This window comes from Notechis scutatus, chromosome 1 (assembly GCF_049901735.1).
Source record: "Notechis scutatus isolate UNSWTSFEM ecotype Mainland chromosome 1, rNotScu1.2, whole genome shotgun sequence".
In the NCBI taxonomy this organism is placed as follows: Eukaryota; Metazoa; Chordata; class Lepidosauria; order Squamata; family Elapidae; genus Notechis; species Notechis scutatus.
This window is the reverse complement of record NC_142009.1, coordinates 190,777,758-190,798,365: the sequence shown is the minus strand read 5'-3', so window position 1 is coordinate 190,798,365 and position 20,608 is coordinate 190,777,758. Positions and strand designations below refer to the sequence as shown.

The following is a 20,608-nucleotide window of genomic DNA, read 5'->3' as shown; positions in this document are numbered from 1 at the left end:
TTAACTTCAGTTTCTTGTGGTTAGCCGGCAGCAGGTACAGACGGCTGAGGAGAGCGAGGACTCAGATGAGGGGCCAGGACCACTAGAGAGTGGACTGCTGCCTTCAGAGATTGTGGGGGCTGGCAGCAGTGATGAGGAGGTTCCCGAGGAGCCTGTACCAAGTGCGCATGCGCACAGGATTGCTCGTAGGAAAGAGCAGTTACAACAGCACTGGTGACTTGGGAGTAAGGCTGAAAGGTAATGGCCCCTCCTTCAAGAAGATAAAAGCCAGCTGTGAAACTAACCTTCTTTGCAGAAGGCAAAGACGTTTTGAAACTCCAGCCTCGTGGACATTCCAGTATCCTGAGTTTGTATTTGAAGATTCTTATTTTGCAAATTATTTCTTGTCTGTTATCTTTTGGCAAGTCTCGCACAGTTTGGCAAGGCTTGTGCTTATGACAGCTAATTATTTTATAAAAGCATTACAAGGTTTCTGTTCTTTTTGAATTGTGTTTGATTTGTCGGAAAAGGGCGTGGGTCAGAACAGTCTCAGAGCCTTTGTTAACGCATAATACCGATAGTCCTCAGGTTACAATCACAACTGGGATGGGAATTTCTGTTGCTAAGGCAGTAGTTAAGTGTGAGTCACACCCCTGATTTTACAAACCTTTTTGCATGATTGTTAAGCGAGACACTGTGGTTGTTAAGTGAATCAGGCAGATGTCACGTGATTCTGACTCTCCCATGGACTTTGCTGATCAGAAGCTGGTTGGGAAGTTTGCAAATGGCTACTACATGACTCCAGAATGCTGCAACCATATGTTAAATATGTGCCAGTTGCCAAATGTCTGAATTTTGATCATGATTGAGTGTGTGTGTGCTATGACATGTTGTAAGTGCAAGGAATTATTATAAGTCAACCTTTTCAGTGCAGTTATAACTTTGAACAATCGTTAAAAGAAAGTTTGTAACTCAAGGAATACAGAGAGTTTTAGAACAAAAATGGAAAAAAGGGCAGGGTATTTATTTATTTATTAGGGTTTATGTATAATAAAATAACTTTTTTACATTTGTATTTTCATTGAGTTATATCCCAGAGGAATTAGAAAAGGTTCTCTTCAAACAAATTTGCACAAAGTATTAATAGATAGATATGTAATGCTTGGGGTTTTTTTTGTTCTTGTTTTTTGTTATCTTGTTCCTGATTGTGTCTCCTTTTCAACTGTCTCTTGCTGATGTATTTGCTTTTAGTGCAGGGTGAGGATAGGAATGTTTTAAATGAATATGAGGGATATATATGTATTCAGTTTATTATAGTCTTAGACCAGAGACCCAAACAAATGAAAATGCTCATCAAATATACAATTAAAAATTCTAGTAGAAAATAATAAGTAACAACTAAAATCTATAATAAAATCTAGTCTGTCGATTATACATGGTCTAACTATACCACAATTACAATCCATAAACTGTGGCCTGTTGTAGGTTCAACGCTAAAAGGGAAAAGACTAATGTCTTTTGTTATATAATATAACTATGGTGGAAACACTATGTGTTTGCAACGAACGAATCCCCAGTGCTGCTGCGCAGAATCTAACCACCTGCGCTGTAGTTATGGACTGTTCATCCTTAAGCAGCCACTGGAGATAAGCAGTGTCGGAATGGCCAGGATACCTAGCAGTTATTGGCAGAATATGTTTTTTCCCTAATTTCTGTGTAAAAGAAACATCTAAATGAATATGAGGGCCATATAATTGATAGAGAAAACTCCTTATGACCTTTTCTCTTTATGAAGGCAAACAATCGTGCTTTGCGGGAGAAGATTCTCCAGGTGAACCCTTTAGTTGAAGCATTTGGGAATGCCTGCACTGCTATCAATGACAATTCTAGCCGTTTTGGGAAATACTTGGAAATGATGTTCACACCAACTGGAGCTGTAATGGGAGCAAAGATCTCAGAATACCTGCTAGAAAAATCCAGAGTTATAAAGCAAGCTCTGTAGGTATAATTTGGATTGTTCTGTTTAAAATATTGCTTTTGTTAAAAATTTGTTAGCAGTGTTACCTTCAACTGGAAAAGGTTGCAAACTGTTAAGTATGATTTTGGCTTCAGTATATTAATACCGCTTCTATGTGAATTATTTGGACAGTCAATTTGCAAAGGAACCATAGTGCATCTTGAAACTCCTGTTTGAAGTGCTGAGGTGCTAAGCCGCGGACTAGAGATGACTTCTGTGCAGCTACACATATGCCAAAGCAACTGGGGAAGGCTTTGAAGAAGTTGTCTAAGGCAGGGATCTCCAACCATGGCAACTTTACAACTTGTGAACTTCAACTTCTGGGAGTTGAAGTCCACAAGCCATAAAGTTGTCAAGGTTGGAAATCCCTAGTCTAAGGGATGCACTTATCTTGATCCCTGGAACAACAGATTGAAATCTATGATGTCTTCAATTTATGAAGCACCCTTCCAAATGTTTTGAACAGATCTAATTTGTATATGGAGTAAAACTATAGAGCTATATACATTCAGTTGTCAATCATCTTTTTTTGCATTCATACTGAAAATGGATGGTGGCAAAATAAATATTCTTTCATTGAAAGTATTTAATTTTATTTTTGTACTCTATGTGCTCTAAAAGAATGTTGTAGTGAATTATACTCTTATCAAAAATAAACAGGGAAAAGTGAGGCCTTTAATAAATAATTTGATTTAATACACATACCATAATAATGGAAACACCTCAGAAATGTGCTTAATGGACAAAAAGAATGGTGAGGTTTTGAATGCTAAGTTCCAGTTGCGAGAGTAAGAGGCCAAGTTTTTATTTGGTACTGAAAGATAGATTTGTTTGGCACTAGGATGGCCTCCATGGAAAGGACAAAGTTCAGAGATATCTGGCAGTAAGGCCCAACTACAAAAGGTATAATGAAAGAAATGCTAATAGTAACTGTTCAGTTCCTCTTAGCAAGTCACCCCTACCAGATTAAGGCAAATAACCTGAAAATTATTTATTGTTCTAGTTCCCATCTTTTCTGCTGTGAGAAAACAATTAAGCTGAATAGTGAAAGACTATATAATTTGAAAATAAACCAGAATATAAGTTAAGCTTCAGTTAAGTAAATCAGTGGTTCTCAACTTGTGGTCCGTGGATCCCTGGGGGGCCACAATGTCATCACAGGGGGTCTGCAAAGGCTTGAAGAAATTTTATGATTTAAATTGTGAGTTAAGTCTTGGGGGACCCATGGCCATGGCCCATGGCCACAAAAGGTATGTAAAAGGGGTTCATGGTGAAAAAATGGTTGAGAACCACTGCTGTAAACTATTGGGGTTTTTTGTTGCTGCTCTTAAACACTTCTGTGCATTGGGATGTAATTCCTGGGTTCTGTAAGTCCTCAAGTCTAACATCTGCAGAAACCTAGTCAGAAACTCTCTCCTTGCTCTCTCTCTGTCCTTTCAATCCAGGGTTCAATGTACTTTAGCAGAGGGGTCCCCACCCCGGTCTGTGGACCGGCACTGGTCCACGGGATGCCAAAAACCGGGCTGTGGAAACAAGTGAACCCCCATGCACAGGATGTAGGCAGCATATGAAATCACACCCCCTTCGGTCCGCAGAAAAACCTCTCTCCATGGAACCGGTCCTTGATGCCCAAAAGGTTGAGAGTCACTGCTTTAGCATTCCCCTGGTGGATTCAGAATTAGATACACCAGCCAGAGGTGGTATTCAGCAGGTTCTAACCAGTTTTGGAGAACCAGTAGCAGAAATTTTGAGCCACACCCACAGAACCGGTAGTAAAAAAAAAAAAATCCCACCACTGACACCAGCCTTTATCAATCTGCTATATTGATTTTTCAGAAGCCTTTGTTCCAGACAGTATGGCTAATAGTCAAGGATGATGGAAAACAAGAAAACTCAGGATCCAATTCTAATGTTAAAGAAATTAGGGTAAAAAAATTTAAGGCTCTCCCACTGCAGCTCAGAAGAATGGCAATTGACTGAGAGAAAGGCAAAACTTTTAGATTTGGTTTCTTAAGAACAACATTTCAGAATCTTTTTTCCCCCCTCCTGGTGTCCTTCATTTATTCTAGATGGAGAATAAAACTCCATCACCTCAGTTATAGAGGAGGGACCTGAGATTGATGGATCTTGTAGCCTGGACATCTGGATTTCTTTAGGTATATAAACAGATGTGATTTGGGGGGACTATTGCTTCCTGGCACTGTTTTGTATACTAGTTAAATCTCTCAGGTTAAATATAACATCTTATATTTATGCTCTACGGTAATTCTTTTTTTTTCCTAACAGAGGAGAGAAAAACTTCCATATATTTTACTACATTTATGCTGGTCTTTATCATCAAAAGAAACTTTCTGAATATAAGCTCTCTGAGAAAAAGCCTCCCAGGTAATTTTTGCTGACTTGTGTTTATCGCTAGTTATAACTAAGTATTAAATAGCTGTTTGTTTTGGTGAGACGTTTTAAAGTCTGCCTTAATCATTCCCCTTGTCCTAAAGATCCACTGTAGTCCTCTCATTTATATAACTGTATAGGCAAGAAGAAATGCTATTATTTACATATGGCTTAATTAAATTAATCAAAAATAAAAAGTTCATCTAATTATAGCTTTGCCACACTCTCAAATTTAATCTGTTTTCCAAAATGGATGATTATAAAGTTAATGGTATGTATTAGCATTCTAGACAAACAAAGCCAAACGAATTGTTTTAAATTGGTACATTACTATTTGGGTAATTAGCAATATTAGGCCAGAATTTGCCTTCGGGTATTCTAGTTTCTGATCTCTCATGGAACTTGCCTTGCTCTATCCCAGCTTTGAGACTGACCCAAAATTTACCTAACTGTATTTTCTGAAGTCCTCATTTTGAAAATAATAGCATCCATTAAAAGAACAGCCTACAATATGCTGGTCATGATGGTTAGTAACGAGGGAAGGAGGTAAGAATGAGAGGTTAAATGTGTCTCTGTAGAGTCTGCAACATAATATATTTCCAATTCTTTGCAAGGGCTTGTTCTTCTCCTGTTGGTTTGCTCATTAGACTTCTATCTTTCATTTAGGAGCTTAAGGCAGCATATATAATAGTCTCTCTTCCCATTTTCTCCCAACAATAACCCAGTCAGGTAGATTGAGTTGAGAGTAGGTAATTATCCTAAAGATTACATTTGTTAATTATACAAGAATATACAATATCTAGGAAATAGCTAGATATTTATTGAGATGCTGCAATCTGAATTGAACTGATAGGCACTGTATGTTAGCATAATATATGCTCACTGATTTAGTTGAAATAATTCTTTAGCAAGGATTTAATCTGAGCTTTTGGCTCAGTCTCAAAATTATGTATAGGCTTATCAAAAGGGATTTCAGTCATGGATTTGACTTAATAAGTAGCCTAATTATTTTACTTTCCAGAAACTATACATTGTGAGGGGTCCTTGGTGCTCTCTGAGCTTGGTTGTTTTCTTGTAGACATTTCATTACCCAAACTAGGTAACATCATCAGTGCTAATAAAGAGTGGGCTTTGCTCTCAGTTTATATTCTGGTAGTGGCTTGTCCTATCATGACTGGTCCGGGTGTTCCTAGTGTTTTTTTGGTTGGGCTGTTTATTGTTGGCTTGTTTGGCAGTTCCTTGATTAGAGTCTTGTTTACTTGGTTGTTGGTCTGATGTTAATCTTGGAGTTAATCTATGCTCATCTGATTGCTGATTGCTGGTGGGGAGGTGTTTTGGTAATTTTGTTCCCTTTTTGAGTTGTTTTATTTATTTATTTAGCAAATGACAAACAATTTCAGGGAAATCTACACATGCTAGATACAATGCTGTCCTGACAGCCTAGATTTCTAGTTCAATCTGTTTGGTGCTTGTGCACCTATCATTGGTGCACTGTTGTGGGAGGGAGGGAAAAAACTAGCTTTACATCAATTAGTTAGTGGTGCTCAGGTTGCTGGCTCTTCCAGGCTCCTCCAACTGGTCTTGCCTCGCCTCATGTTGTTGATGCCTCATGTGTGGCCAGGTCCAGTGCTGGCTTCCACTCTTTGCACACATGAACGCATCTAGGTATTTTTTTCCCCCACTAAAGTGCTCCCCATTTATCTACTTGCAATATTGTCTGCTTTCATACTGCTGGGTGGGCTGGAGCTATGGATGGAGTGACGGGAGCTCAATGACAGGAGCTTACTCCATCCATATACTCTTTGGGTAGACTTAGGATGGTTTGAAAAGCTTTAGTTGACTTGTGTGCTACACTAATTCCATGTGGTGGTAGTAGTCCATTGGTGGTTTCTGAGATGTTCTCGATGTAGGGCAGTGTTATTCTTTTTAGGGTTTGTGTTGGTTGTGCTGTGTTGGGTTGAGTGGTCAGGCATTTTTTGATAAAGTTGCATGGATATCCATTTGCTTGGAATATGTTGAATAGAGGCTCCGTTTCCTTGTTCTGCTGTTCAGGGTTGCTGCAGCGAGTTTGTGCTCATCTAAATATAGTTCTTACACAGCTTCTCTTGTGGGAGGTTGGGTTGTTGCCTTGGTAGTGGAGCACTTGGTTGGGGTGGGTGGTTTTTCTGTGCACTTATATTTCTTGTTTGCAATTGCGGTATCTGCTGATCAGGGTGTCCAGGAAGGTAGTGAGCTCTTGTTTTTGTCTTCTCTGCTAAACTGGATTGCTCTGAAGATATTGTTGACAGTTCTGCGGTGTTCTCTAATTGGTCCTTTTTAAATTATGATAAAGGTGTCATCTACATTTATGATTCATATTTTGGGTTGTATTTGTGGAAGCCCTATAACATCTAGAAGTTACACAATGACCTCTGTTATAAGTCATGAAAGTGATGATCCCATAGGTATACCTTTAATTTGTTGGTTAGTTGGAAGTGTGTGGTTAGGCAGAGGTTTATGAGATCCATAATCCTGGGTGTTTCAATCTTTGTGTATTTAGTTATGTCAGGGGAGCTGTGGAGCAATGTGGCCATAGCTTCTTTGACTAATTGCAGACCTACGAACATGAAAAAGGTACGACATCAAATGAGACTTAGTTATGTAATTTACACAGGTATATTGAAAATGGCACAGGAAAGGTGATGCATGATATTATTAATAAAGAATCCTATGGAACTCAGTTTGAAGCTATCCAGCATTGCTTTCGGATCATAGGATTTACTAAAGAGGTAAGTGATGATTTTTTTATATATATATAGTTGCCAGAATAACATTGGCCTTGCTTTAAACATTTATATTTTTCAGTGGGCAACTTAATTGAGGCTTATTCAATATAGTATTGCTAAGAAAATATGATTCAGTACAATGGTGGCTGCCAGATCAGGTTTTGACAATTCTATGTATGGCCTGTAGAATACTTTTTGTGGTTACCAAGTGAGAGTAGAACTACAATAACAGCAATGGAGTGATTCACTAGGGTTAGAATTACTAAAGGTGAATCAACGCTAGACTAGACAAAGAAGAACCCATATTTGGCACCAATAACAACATGTAAATTGCCCCGGAATCACATAATTAATTCTGAAGTCAATAGCAATAATAAAATACACAATAATAAAAGTCAAGTTTTCTTAATAATTTAACTGAAGATTAGGCATTTTATGAGGGAACTGTATTTAGGAATATAGTTTGAGAAATTCATGATCAGTTCATGATCCTATCAGTCCCTCCCCCAAGCCTACCAGATCCCACTTGGTCTTCTTCTCTGATGCACCAGAATCTCTTTGAATTCTGCCTTTGATGCTCACATTGCAGTAGGATATTTCTAGGATCTGCTTGGCACGGTATTAGCCCATTTGTTTTATTTATTATTTGTTTATGGATTAATTTTGTTTGTTGTCCATCTCACTGCAAAGTGTCTCACAGTTTAGGCAGATTTCTTTTATGAACAGAAAAACTGGTGCATGAAGAATGAAACTGGTACATAAAACTGATATATAAAGAGTTAAAAACACTCTGTCACTGCTCAGAATGAATGAATCAATCAATAAATCAATGAATCAATCAATTAATCAATCGAAATTGGCTGTTAAGAGGCTGTCAATCTAAGATAGGATTAGAAATAAGACAGAAGTACATATTGAACTCAAGAAAAAGATTAATGATATGAACCCTTTAAGACCATGAAGCATGACTGCATTATGTTAGCAACTTCTAGCTTTTGCAGTGGCTAAAAATGCTAAAGTGCTGAATGTACATTATAATCTGAGAAGGACAGTATGTCTTGATGCATTCAGATTATGGAATTATATACACACAATCTGTCCTCAGAATGTATGTCTTCCCCAAAGTATTGTGTTGGTAACCCGTTAAAGTTGATAGTTTTGGACTTTCCTACCATTTTCAGGAAGTGCATTCAGTGTATCGAATTTTGGCTGGGATCTTAAATACAGGAAATATCGAATTTGCTTCCATTTCTTCACAACACCAAACTGACAAAAGCGAAGTGCCCAATATGGAAGCCTTAGATAATGGTAAATATTTTGCTAACTTCTCTGAATTGTCCTAATGCAGAATGTGATCAGGAAGTCTAATTTCACGTCCGGTGGCTAGCACTTTGGGCCCCCGTTTTACAACATCCCTGTCTTTCAGCTGCTGCACTGCTGAGCATTGGCTCAGAAGAACTTCTGGAAGCTCTCACCTCACATTGTGTTGTCACAAGAGGTGAGACCATTATCCGAACAAATACTGTGGACAAAGCAGCTGATGTACGAGATGCCATGTCAAAGGCTCTTTATGGCCGACTCTTCAGTTGGATTGTAAATCGGATTAATACCCTGCTGCAACCTGATAAAAATATATGGCAAGTTAACAGTCAATACCTTGCATATTTATTTGTTGATGCCCGCATCTCTCTTTTTATTTTACATCAAAAGTTTAATGTTTGTTTTAGATAATGTCTCAAATTGGCTTCCATGCATTTTTGTTCCTGGGACATTAACTCCAGTGTTTTCAAAGACTTGATTGGGATTTAACTAAGTTAGGTAAATGGGATTCACTTGGGTTAAAATCATGTCCCTGCCTGGAAAGATACTAGAAGATGTTTTAATTACATTATCTTTTATCTCCCCCTGTTTTTTTTTCTTTTTATTATCTTCAGCATAAAGTAAACCTTTGAATTCAGTCCCAGTCATTAACTTCTTGTGTTTAACTATGCCTAATACAGCAATACCAGTGTATCCTTTGTTCAAAAGTTTGGTAGTTCTGAGACCAAAAGTTGGGTGGTTGGGTGGGAAAAGCCTCTCAGCTAAGAGAAAGAAGCTTTGCCAGTGAAAGACTGAACATATTAGCCCATCAGCCCTCTCATTATCCTGCAAAGGCAGATCAGAAGAAACTTTTGAATCTGGTGCCCTTTAATGCCCTTGAAAAGTATCTGGATTGGTTCCTTTTTCCATGCCAGCTTGGCATGAACAGAATGATTTTTCCCACCCATTAATTCCAGCAGAAGGGAAGCTAATAAGGATGAATTTGTCTTGGCTGGTGGATTTGTCTTTGAGAATGGTGGATGATTTACACTGCTAAGAACTGTTCCGTGGGATAAACAACCTTTCAGATTTGTGAATTTCACTTCCCATCAGCTCCAACTAACACGGCCACATATAAGACACTCTGGAGTGGAGGAATAAAGTTGAAATCCACTGTATCTAGAGGGCACAGGTTGCTATTAGCTTTAGTTCTAGTAGATTTAGTTTAAAGATGTCTAATTTCTAATTAGTTAATTAATTAGTTAAGCCATAGTTACATTTGCTAGGTAGGGAAAATAGGTAATGTTTACCTATGTTGGTAAATGATAATATATTAGGAGTGTGTATATTTTTGTATCTGATCATTTCCACACTATTGATTTATTGCATCATCATAGCCTGCCCACCTTACTGTTATTTTGGCACAATGATGGTTGAATGATCTAGAAGCTACTATAAATCACTACAGGAGAAATGAACTTTTTTTTCCTTTAAGGCACTCATATTTTCAGTGTTAACTTTTGTCCCTGAAGAAAATAGTTATTCTGTTTAATACCTTACTAATCACAATAGTAACAACAACATATTATAGTATCATATTTGATATTATTATTTTTTTGGTTCATTTTCAAATAGCAATGCTGAAAGTGGAATGAATGTTGGGATATTGGATATTTTTGGATTTGAGAACTTCACAAGGAACTCATTTGAACAGCTGTGCATAAACATTGCAAATGAGCAGATCCAATTTTATTTCAATCAGCACATATTTGCACTTGAGCAGGTAAGCTTTGATTGACTCGACAGCAAGTTCTGCAGGCTCGGTTTGGGACTTGTAAGACCGATGAACCAAAGAAGATGATTTTGGCATGAAGTTTATGACTTCATCGGTCTTCTGTGAAAATAAATGTTTTCTCAGAAAGGGAAAAAGCATTCACCATATGAATTTATCGGACACATGTGTAACTACTGTATATGAACACATTATTGTATATGGCAATTAAACTATGGTGCCATACTAAACAATGCATTTGTAATATATTATTTTTGTGTACAGTTGTGTGCTATTGTGTTGAAGAAAAGAAGCTCCCCCCCACACACACAAATCAGTAGGACTGAAAGCAACATATGAATTTTAGTTATGTAAAAACCAGGAACAAACGTAAGAGAAGTGTTTCCCAAATAGTAATTTAAAAAAACCAAAATAGCTGAGCAGCAACATGTGTTGAAAATTGCTTGCCTTATTCTTTTTTCAGCTTTGCAACTAGATGAATAAGAAAAGCCAGAATATTCCCATAATGGTATTTATGATTTATAAACTTTTGTAATACTTTAGATGGAATATCACAATGAAGGAATTGATGCTGTCTTGGTTGATTATGAAGACAACAGACCACTCTTAGATATGTTCCTTCAGAAACCAATGGGGCTACTTTCTCTACTGGATGAAGAAAGCCGATTTCCACAAGCAACAGACCTAACATTAGTTGGTATGACCTGTTCAGAAATCCTAAATGGTTTCATAATTACACAGAAGAAAAAAAGCAAGAGAACAATTAATATATTTTGTAAAGTTTAAATCCAAGCTGACTGCATTAAACTCTTGAAGTCAAATGATTAAATTATGGAGTATTTTATTATAATTATAGATAGACATCTTCTCCATATAATAAACTATTAGTTATTTTCAAAGGAAGCAAGTGGATTCATATTAGTTCAGCTGATATGTGAATTCAAACCCCATCTGAGAGTTATCTGCTGATTAAGCAATTCCTGAATAAGAAATTACTTATAGAGAGAATTGAGCCTTACAGCAGAGCTTCTCTGAAACTGGCAAGCTGCAGCAGGAAAAGATAATCACTTAAAAACCTGAGGGAAAAAATCCTATTCCCATTAGAAATAAACTATACTTCTTTAGCACTATTACCTGTCTAGCTGTGCAAAAAATAAGGGAACAAAACAGCTTAAAATTATTTTGTAACCAATTTTTAGATTAGTGTTTCTTTGTTCATTAGGCCAATTGGTATTTATCCCATTGAGAAAGATATTAGGAAATGAATATTTTTCTAGAGGTATTAAATAGGAATGTATGGACAGTTTTCTACCAATTCCTGAATGCAGAGATTGGATAATTGAACATCAGCTGTGTCCTTCAATAGTGCAATCAGCATAGTTACCATGCAACTGGAAAGGTAGCCTGAGAGGGCTTTGCACACAAATACAAAAAAAAAAAAAAGTAATTTGCCTCTGTTGCTGAGCTAATTAGTATTTTACATAAACAGCAATATTGAATAATAATATTTTTTTTAAAACAAGTTTTATTAATTCTTCAAGACAGACAATACATAAATACACAAAAACACAAAACATAAAAGCGTAAAAAATCTCTTTTCTGAAAGTTGCTTAGTCCCGGGTTATAACTCTTGGTACAGACACAAATTCAAATTCATATTCCTTTTATATACCATTTCATATCTTATTAACATTTTCAATTTTCTGTATAACTTCTCCTCTCTTTTAAATTTTTTCAATTTTATTTTATTTATCTCCTCTCAATTCAGATCATAATATTTGTTATTCTTTGTCTGTTCTATTTCCAACCATCCATTTATTTTTCTTCTTTAAAAAAGAAGAAAAACTTCTCCTGTACACTATATGGAGTATGATGCCTTTATCTCTTTCCCCTATATTTGTAATACTTAATATAAGACACATAATTTACATTGGGATTCTGTCTGGTACATTCTAAAATTATACTATGTTATCAAAAATAATACAAATCTATTCATTAGTATTGATATTCATTTATATCTTGAACGTTTAACACATTACTTTTCAATTAAATCACATACATTTATGGGAGCCCTATTTTCCATAGTTATTCCCCCCCCCCACATCACATATTCTAGCTCATTATTTCATTACAATGTTCCTCCTTCTTCTACTTCAAATCTCTCATTTCACAAAAAATTTCGCTAATATACCATAATCTAATCATTAGTATTAACAATCATTTATATCTTAAACATTTTATCCATTTCAATTAAATATCATGCCTTTGTGGGAACACTTATGCTTTCCAAAAATTATTTCCCCCCACCCCCCACTTCACAATCTTGAGTCATATTTCATTACAGTACTCCCTTTTTCTTAACAAAAATTTCACTAGTTTATGTTAAATATTTTATCACATTTTAAATTACATATTATTTCCAATTTTCTATGGTTATTTCTAAATACAAATATAAAAATTCAGTCTTATGTACCTTTCTAGAATCCCTTTAACAATAAAATTTATCCATTATCTCTAAAAAACTTTTGCTTCTTAACATCTTGCTCCCCACCATTAGGGCTTCTCATCCCTTCTTTTCTCCCTTGCTTCTTCTCCTTGTCCTCTTTAACCCCTTGTCTCTCCACCTCCCTTTTATTCTGCTTTCCCCCTTTCTGTTGTTTCCTAACATAATGTCCCCTTTTCACCTTATTCTTCTCTTTTTGGGTTGTTTTTCCAGATCTTAAAGTCCTCTTTTCCTTTTTCTCTTTCTTTTTCCCTTCTCCAACCAAAGTCATTTGTTCATCAAAAATGGCTTCTTCTTTGTCCCCATTATCCTGTTGTTCATTCTGCTTCACATAAGTATAAACCGCCATTTCTAAAAATTGAAAAAGAGTGCCAAAAACATCTTTCCCTTCTTGTTTTTCTTTTTCATATTTTTGATATATAAGTTTCAGTCCATCCACAGATGATGCCATTGTGTAGAGAAAAAGTTTTTCCAAACAACCACCCAGATGTTTTAATCAGAAATAATTCTCAAAAGTTCCAAAATCACCAAACAATCCAAACAGGCTGTTTCTTTTAAGTACCTTCTTCTTCTTCACTTTCTCTTTCTGGAGTTAAAGTTTAATCACAAAGTTCCCTTTCAAATATATTTTTTGGAAGTCTTATTGATGTTTAATAACTCTTTACAATTCTAGGCAATCTTCTCCTTATTTTCAAATTTTGCTCCAATTTTTTCCCTCTCCCTTCCCACTCACAGCCAGAAAGGTTTTTTCCCTCCGCTGTCACTTTAGGAAGGAGAGTGGAATGAAAAGAAAAAACTTTCCCTTTTAGAATATTCGCAGTTTGTAACTCTCACTAGAGACAATGCATACTTAGCAGCCTTCAAGGTTCCAGGTCACTTTCTCTTGTCTTGTCCCGGTTAAAAGCAACTTTCACTATTCTTCCAACTTTCTCCCTCCTGCACCTGCTTGTCCGGCTGCAGATTTCTTCGTGGCGGCCATTGCTGACCGCCGTTCCTCCGCCTTGGGAAAAGGGGGTTTAGCTGGCTGGGGAGGGGGTTTGCGACACCCCCAAACCCCTTCCCGGATCCCCCCTGTCTTCAGCTGCCTCTACGGGGCAGCTATATCCCCCAGATCCAAACGGATCGGGGGAACCTTGGCGGCGAACGCAGCAGGGATCGCGCGGTGTCACGAATCCCTGCTGCCGCCGAAAGCTTGCAAACCGGAAGACGGCAATATTGAATAATAATTTTAAAAATCATATAAAATATTTAAGAGGCAATATGGGCTGCAACTGGTATTCAGGGGGAAATAGTTCTGATTACATGGTCAGGAAGAAACGGATTTGCAATCGAAACAATGGGCCATTTTTAATATTTCTGGTTCTTATTATTCAGAAAGTAAATACTAATGGTTACATAGAAAAAGAGAGAAGAATAGCCATTGATATACAAAAGAAGAAGAAAAAATAAGTTAAAGCATTACTAGGAAACTACTTGATTTACAAGTTATACATTTCCTTTCCATTGTACCCTGACTGATGACTGAAATAAATAGACATATTTTAAACATTAAGCATTGTTTCAGATTCTATTTATTTTATTCTTTTCATCTATTTTGGTTTCTTTCCCTTTTGCAATCATACTCCAAATATCTGAATTTGCCTTGCTGAGTAATGTATGAGGGAGCCATTCTTGCCTGAATTTAGTTAAATTTCTATTTTGAACCTACTATATACCTTTACTTTTGCCATTGCTGTATGTTCTACAAGTCTGGCTTCCCAATCTGATATCATCAGCACCTTATCTGTCTTCCAATGTAAAAAATTTGTACTTGCAGCCATCAAAAGAATAATATTGTTTTCTTTTTTTAAAATGCACAGATAAATTTGAAGATAATCTGCGATGCAAATACTTCTGGAGACCTAAACGAGTGGAGCTTTGTTTTGGCATTCATCATTATGCTGGAAAGGTAAAATTTATATAACTTGCACTAAATTCAAATGTAATAAAAATCCTTAGATTTCCCTTTAGTGACTTTCAGATTTTTCTTCCCTACTTAATGCTTTTAATGAGTTTACATTTTAAAACTTAAACACTGTTTTACAACCCATGGTGCTTGATGGCCAATAGAACTGAGTTGGAAGGTACAATGAACTTCAGATGTCCTCAACTATCAAGGCATTGATGCTAATTCTTAATTTAAAATATGGTGGTACATCTATAGGTGAAGCCTATGGTGTTGCTGGTCCATTCTCCCCTTATCTGTTTCCTGGAATTGTAACTGTTCCTGTCACAGCCAATTTCACGAAGTGCCTTGTTTCTTTTTTAAGGCTGAAGACTACAATCTTCTCAGTACAGAAGTCAAAGCATCTGCTGCTTAATTCCTTACTTTATGGTTGCCGGGGTCTACGAGGAACAGAGTATTTTTTTGAAAACACTTTTGAAAAATTCAGTTACCAGAGAGCTTTAAACTAGGGCCTTCTGCAAAATCAGCAGTGGTTGCAACACTTAAAATTCAGGAGAAAAACAAGAAGCAAAAAAGAGATGGGGAACAGAGAAGTTTAACTTTTCTTGTATAGCAAGTTGTACTGAGATTGCTAATGAGGGAAAATAGTTGTGAGTGTGTGCATGTGAAAATAAGTAGACATAAATATGACTGAGCAATACATAAATCCTCAGAGGGAAAAGTCCCCCATCTTTACTTAAAATAATACGGGTGACAGAATCCTATAAGAGGCTTTTTCACATTTAATTCCCACATTGTATATAGGTTCGCTATGATGCTTATGGCTTCCTTGAGAAGAACAGAGACACTCTTCCTGCTGACATAATGGTGGTATTGAGGACTTCAGAGAACAAACTTCTTCAGCAGCTTTTTTCAAGCCCATTGACCAAAACAGGTATAGTACATCTGAAGTCTAAAAATTAAGGACTTTCTACCGACTAAATGCTCTACATTTAGAAACCTACACTGGTGGCGCAGTGATTAAAGTATTGCAGGCAAACTCTGCCCACAGCCTGGAGTTCAATCCTGACAGGGCTCAACATTAACTTGGTCTTCCATCTTTCCGAGATCTGTAAAATGGGGGCCCAGATTCTTGGGGGTAATATGCTGATGTTGTAAATTATTCAGAGAGTGTTGTAAAGCATTATGGAGCAGTATATAAGTCTAAGTGCTATTGCTATTTTACAATGCTCTTTTAAAATCGCTTATTATTAATTTCTTCCATCCATATTTTCTAAGGAGAGGAATATGAGAAGAATCATTAATGTGTGCTCTGTGTGCATCTCTCTTATGGCTTATTAAGTATGTATTTTATGATCATTTTTAAACCACAGGTACACAGTTTACTGTTATAAATGTACAGTATATGTTGAAAAAAGATTTATAGTGATAAAGTAAATCCAGCTGTTAGAGCGAAACCAACAACAACAACAAAAACCTGCAAGAGAAATTGAAAAACTATGTCTATGATTTATACATCCTAGTGATGATAAACCTATGACAGGTGTCAAAGTGATATGCCACAGTGTTTTGGCTGACACACCGGGGCTTACCAACACCCAACCACAACTATTCTCAAAAGCACACCTGTTCCCACACAATTTTGGAAGGCCTATGAGGCCATGCAAGAATGAGGTATGTCTTGTGCAGCTTCTGCAGCCTCCGAAAATCATACAGGAATAGGGTGTGTTTCCATGCGTTTTTCTGAGGCTTCAGAGACCACAAAAGAACATTCTTCAAAGCCATTCAAGAGCAAAGGCCTTGTACGAGCCAGAGCAGCCTTGGTTAGGACACAGAGGCCTGTCAACAGAAAGGAAGCACTGCCTGAAGGTAAGTGGAAGATCCTGGGGGGTTCTGGGCTGCAGGGGCAATCATGCCAATACCCAAGGCTCATGTGGCTTGTAGTACAGCACAAAATGGCCTTTTTGAGTGGCAGCAGTGGTCCAGCCCTCTACTTCAGGCTAGCCTCAGTGTTGCCACTGATTTCCATTGTTCAGAGGGGTATGAACAAGAATATCTGTCTGTCTATCTATCTATCTATCTATCTATCTATCTATCTATCTATCTATCTATCTATCTATCTATCTATCTATCTATCTATCTTGATGTGGGCACTGCTCACCTCCAGTCAACTCATGATAAAAAGTATGCTACCTTTATTTTAGATCTGTTAAAATGTTCAGAAAAAGATCAAATATGAGAGGGTAGAGACCAGTAGTTATAAAGTGATAAAGTATCAAAACATTTATTATATTTCTGTCAAGGGCAGTAAGAACTCTACTTCTACAGAAAAAACAAAAAACAAATCTTTAACCAATTCCTGAAGTTTGCAGCTGGCCCTCAAGTCATCTTCCCAGGAATCATATAATAGTAGTTTACCATTTTGTTCTCATTAACGGATCTAGTGCATCTTATTTTGTTTTTAATAATTTGATGGTGAAATTAATTTCAGAAGACATCAAACTTGTCATTAATATACTGTACTATTTGTGTGTGGCGGGTGGGGGGGGAATACTTCAGAATACCATCAGAAGCAGATATTTTCTTGGAGCAAGAAAATATCTGCTTCTGATCTGTGCCATTTGGGATATGCTTAAAGTTTACATTAATGCTCCTGTGATAAAATGAGAAAAGAAACAATCATTAAATCTATTTCACAAAGACATCAAAATTAATTTTTAATTTAAGATATTTGTGCTCATTACGATAATTGTGTTCATTAAGATAGTTGTGTTCACTGAGAGTACTGGTCAGCGCACTGGATAATTTGCAGGGTTAATCTTAGAAAAGGATGGGCAGGAAGTAATTTCTATACTGTAAATTGTAAAATTGTAAAATAGTGATGCAAACTAAACTATGGTTTCAAACTAGTTAATGTTTGGTAAGAGACAGCTCACTTGTGTAGTTGTGATTGTGGACTGCATTCAAATAATAACTCATGCCATCATAAAGCTCAGCTTAGAAGCTTCTGTAAGTTCTTTAAAGATGTGCTATTGCCCTTGGACTTTCTTTATTCCTATTGCTTCTTCACTTTAGTGGCCTTCATGCAGCTTTTTACATCATGCATATATTGATCCATTCCCTGCCCTGTCTCATCTCTCCCACCTCCCCTAACTAACAACATAAATAGAACGCCCAATCCCAACTTCTCTCCCAATATTCTAATTACCTCAGAACTGTTCCATATACATTTTAAAGAATAAGGGTGATTTAATGGAGCCCTGTAGGACACCACAGCCCAGCAACAGGTCAACTGGAAGCCTTCTAGTGTAACTATATAAAGAGGATGGGAAACCATGCCTCCTAATCCAGCCAGCCCCAATTTAGCAGCGTACCATGGTGGAAGGATTCAAATGATATCCAGGAGGATCAATAGAGCTGTACCCTCCATCTTTCCTGTAGAGTAGGTCAGGTCACCCATCAGGATGATAAAGGTAGTTCCAATACTGACTCTTGGCCTGAAACTACCTGGAATATGTTCAGATCTGGATTGAAACAGGTTGAGGTCGGTTGTAATTTCTGTCTATAAAGCCCAGAGGACTTGAAGTACTTGCACTGGGAAGCAAAACATTCATCGTTCCTTTACCTAAAGCAGAATTATTGTTGAAAAGCTGAAGGAAAAAACTAGAACATCACAGTGCAAACAAGTTCCAACTACCGCAATTATATCATTGCATATAACTGCAGAAATGTGAACTATACATAGTCTGTGACTAAACCAGCTACGTTTGAGAGCTCTGAAATACAGATACTGATGTAAATGAATAGACTATAGGCTATAGACTCAAATTATACTAACCTGTGGTTATGCCTTTCTGTTGCATTACTGTCCTCTTTAGACTATTGATTTTTAGTCTGCATAATTTAAGTGCACTCCTCTTATCTCTAAAGAGCTAAAAGTTTAACATATATGGGGGGATAGAACATAAATATAGCTTCTCAGTTTGGGAATATTTAGGCCATACAGTTTTTAAAAATATGTTGAATATTCAAATAGTAACACGAAGGCAGAGAATCTTACAAGTGAGCTTTTGGAACTCAATTTGCCCCCTTCTCCCTATTACTAAAAGAATATCTAGCCCAGCATTTTGATTGCCTGAATTAGATATGTTAAAAGGCTCTTTCTCACATCCACATTAAAGTGCATTCTTCCAGTCTAAGTTGATGGAGAAATATGATAGTGCAAACTGCTCTTCCTGGACTGTTGTGTCCTATTCACCCTCAGGGATGAGACCAGGGACTGGTGTTGTCCTTATATAATTAGCTATCCTTACAAATTTGATGTGGGACTAATTAGGAAAAAAATAGGTGGTTTCCCCATCTTTATTTCCCCCCTCAGTGCATATTACTTGATGGTGGGAGAAATGTTTAGCCATTGCTGTCCCTAATAAAAGGTTGGGCTGGAGTTGGAGGAGACAAATTTTGAAGATGGATAGACATAATAGCAACAGCACTTAGACTTATATGTTACTTCATAGTGCTATACAGGTCTCTCTAAGTGGTTTAAAGAGTCAGCATATTGCCCCAACAATCTGGGAACTGACCTCGAAAGGCTGAATGAATCTTGACCTGGTCAGAATCGAACTCCTGAAGTGAGCAGTGAGTAGAAATGCAGTACCGCATTCTAACCACTGCACCACCAAAGGATTTAGCCAGCTGCTAAAAGATGGTATCAAGTCTGCTGTTCTGTAGACTAGGCTTCCTGGAAAAAAAATGGAGAGTCTCTGGCATTGCTATGAAGCTCCCACCATTGTTGTGCAGATCTGTCAGTGCAGCTGATCTATAGGTAGGTGGAGGCTTCCTGGCGAATAGAGTAGAGTAGAGTAGAGTAGAGTAGAGTAGAGTAGAGTAGAGTAGAGTAGAGTAGAGTAGAATAGAATAGAATTCTTTATTGGCCAAGTGTGATTGGACACACAAGGAACTTGTCTTGGTGCATGTGCTCTCAGTATACATAAAAGAAAAGATACATTCATCAAGAGTCAAGAATCATAAGGTACAACACATAAAATAGCGCAGTGATCAATGGGTTGATCGGGGCTTGCCAATAAACTGAGAAAAGTTCCCCCACTTTACTGGGTAGCCTTTCTGTCCAATATTTCACATGGAAGTGGAGACTGCCAAGTGTTAGAAGCATGAAAAGCAATGCCAGGAGCTCTTAAATCACTGGGGGAGAACAGGAAAGATTCTCCTTCATCACAAACAGCACCAGCTGTTTAGAGATACCTGTCAGAACTCTTGTAACTATAGGCAAGACTGCAAACAGGCTCTGTGATCTCTGATTAAGTTTTATGAAGGAAAAAAAAATATTTAAGTTGACAGCATAATTTTCTATCCAGAACTTTTATTTTCAAAGGTAAGACATAATTCAAAGGGCAGTTCATTTCTACCTGTTTTTTTTTCCCTCATACTTTCTGTTGAGGGAGCTGAAGTCCGCAGTTTCTGAGAAGATGAGCTGGCCTGCACCTGGATAATGTTTACACAACAGCTACCAGCTTCCTTATCAGTGCGGGAATCTGTTCTGACAGTGCCCAGAGGCCTCTGAAATAATTTTCACTGGGATTCAATGTTCTTACCAAAAAACAAGAAGTAGACAATTTGATTTGAGTAGTAGACTAAATACTTTATTGCCTTCAAAGATAGCCTGAGTTATAACAAAGAGCAGCTTAAACAAAAGCTAAGAATCTGGTTCTCTGGATATATATTTTCCAGGGCTTAAATCCTGAACTTCTTTCTGCTGCTTTTCTGTAATGGATTGTTTGCTTCAAAATGCTTCACCTCCGGCCATAGCATCTCCTACTTACTTTTCAAGTTAGCTGAAGGAGATGTGACTCTTTGGCCACTAGGAGTCTGATCCCACTGATCAGCCCTGTGCAATCAG

The 20,608-nt window shown here is 37.2% G+C and overlaps 1 protein-coding gene across 4 annotated transcripts in view; it reads left to right on the top strand.

Annotated features, from left to right (window-relative positions):
• The window catches only part of MYO3B (myosin IIIB), a 289,387-nt gene that overhangs the window by 125,959 nt on the left and 142,820 nt on the right, over nucleotides 1-20,608 (top strand). For all 4 annotated transcript variants that reach the window (XM_087949748.1, XM_087949749.1, XM_087949750.1 and 1 more), the window contains 9 exons: nucleotides 1,775-1,977; nucleotides 4,283-4,381; nucleotides 7,041-7,155; nucleotides 8,334-8,460; nucleotides 8,579-8,789; nucleotides 10,087-10,234; nucleotides 10,787-10,940; nucleotides 14,606-14,694; nucleotides 15,496-15,625. In XM_087949748.1, the coding sequence (XP_087805874.1) occupies nucleotides 1,775-1,977; nucleotides 4,283-4,381; nucleotides 7,041-7,155; nucleotides 8,334-8,460; nucleotides 8,579-8,789; nucleotides 10,087-10,234; nucleotides 10,787-10,940; nucleotides 14,606-14,694; nucleotides 15,496-15,625 (1,276 nt within the window). The remainder of the gene's footprint in view (nucleotides 1-1,774; nucleotides 1,978-4,282; nucleotides 4,382-7,040; nucleotides 7,156-8,333; nucleotides 8,461-8,578; nucleotides 8,790-10,086; nucleotides 10,235-10,786; nucleotides 10,941-14,605; nucleotides 14,695-15,495; nucleotides 15,626-20,608) is intronic.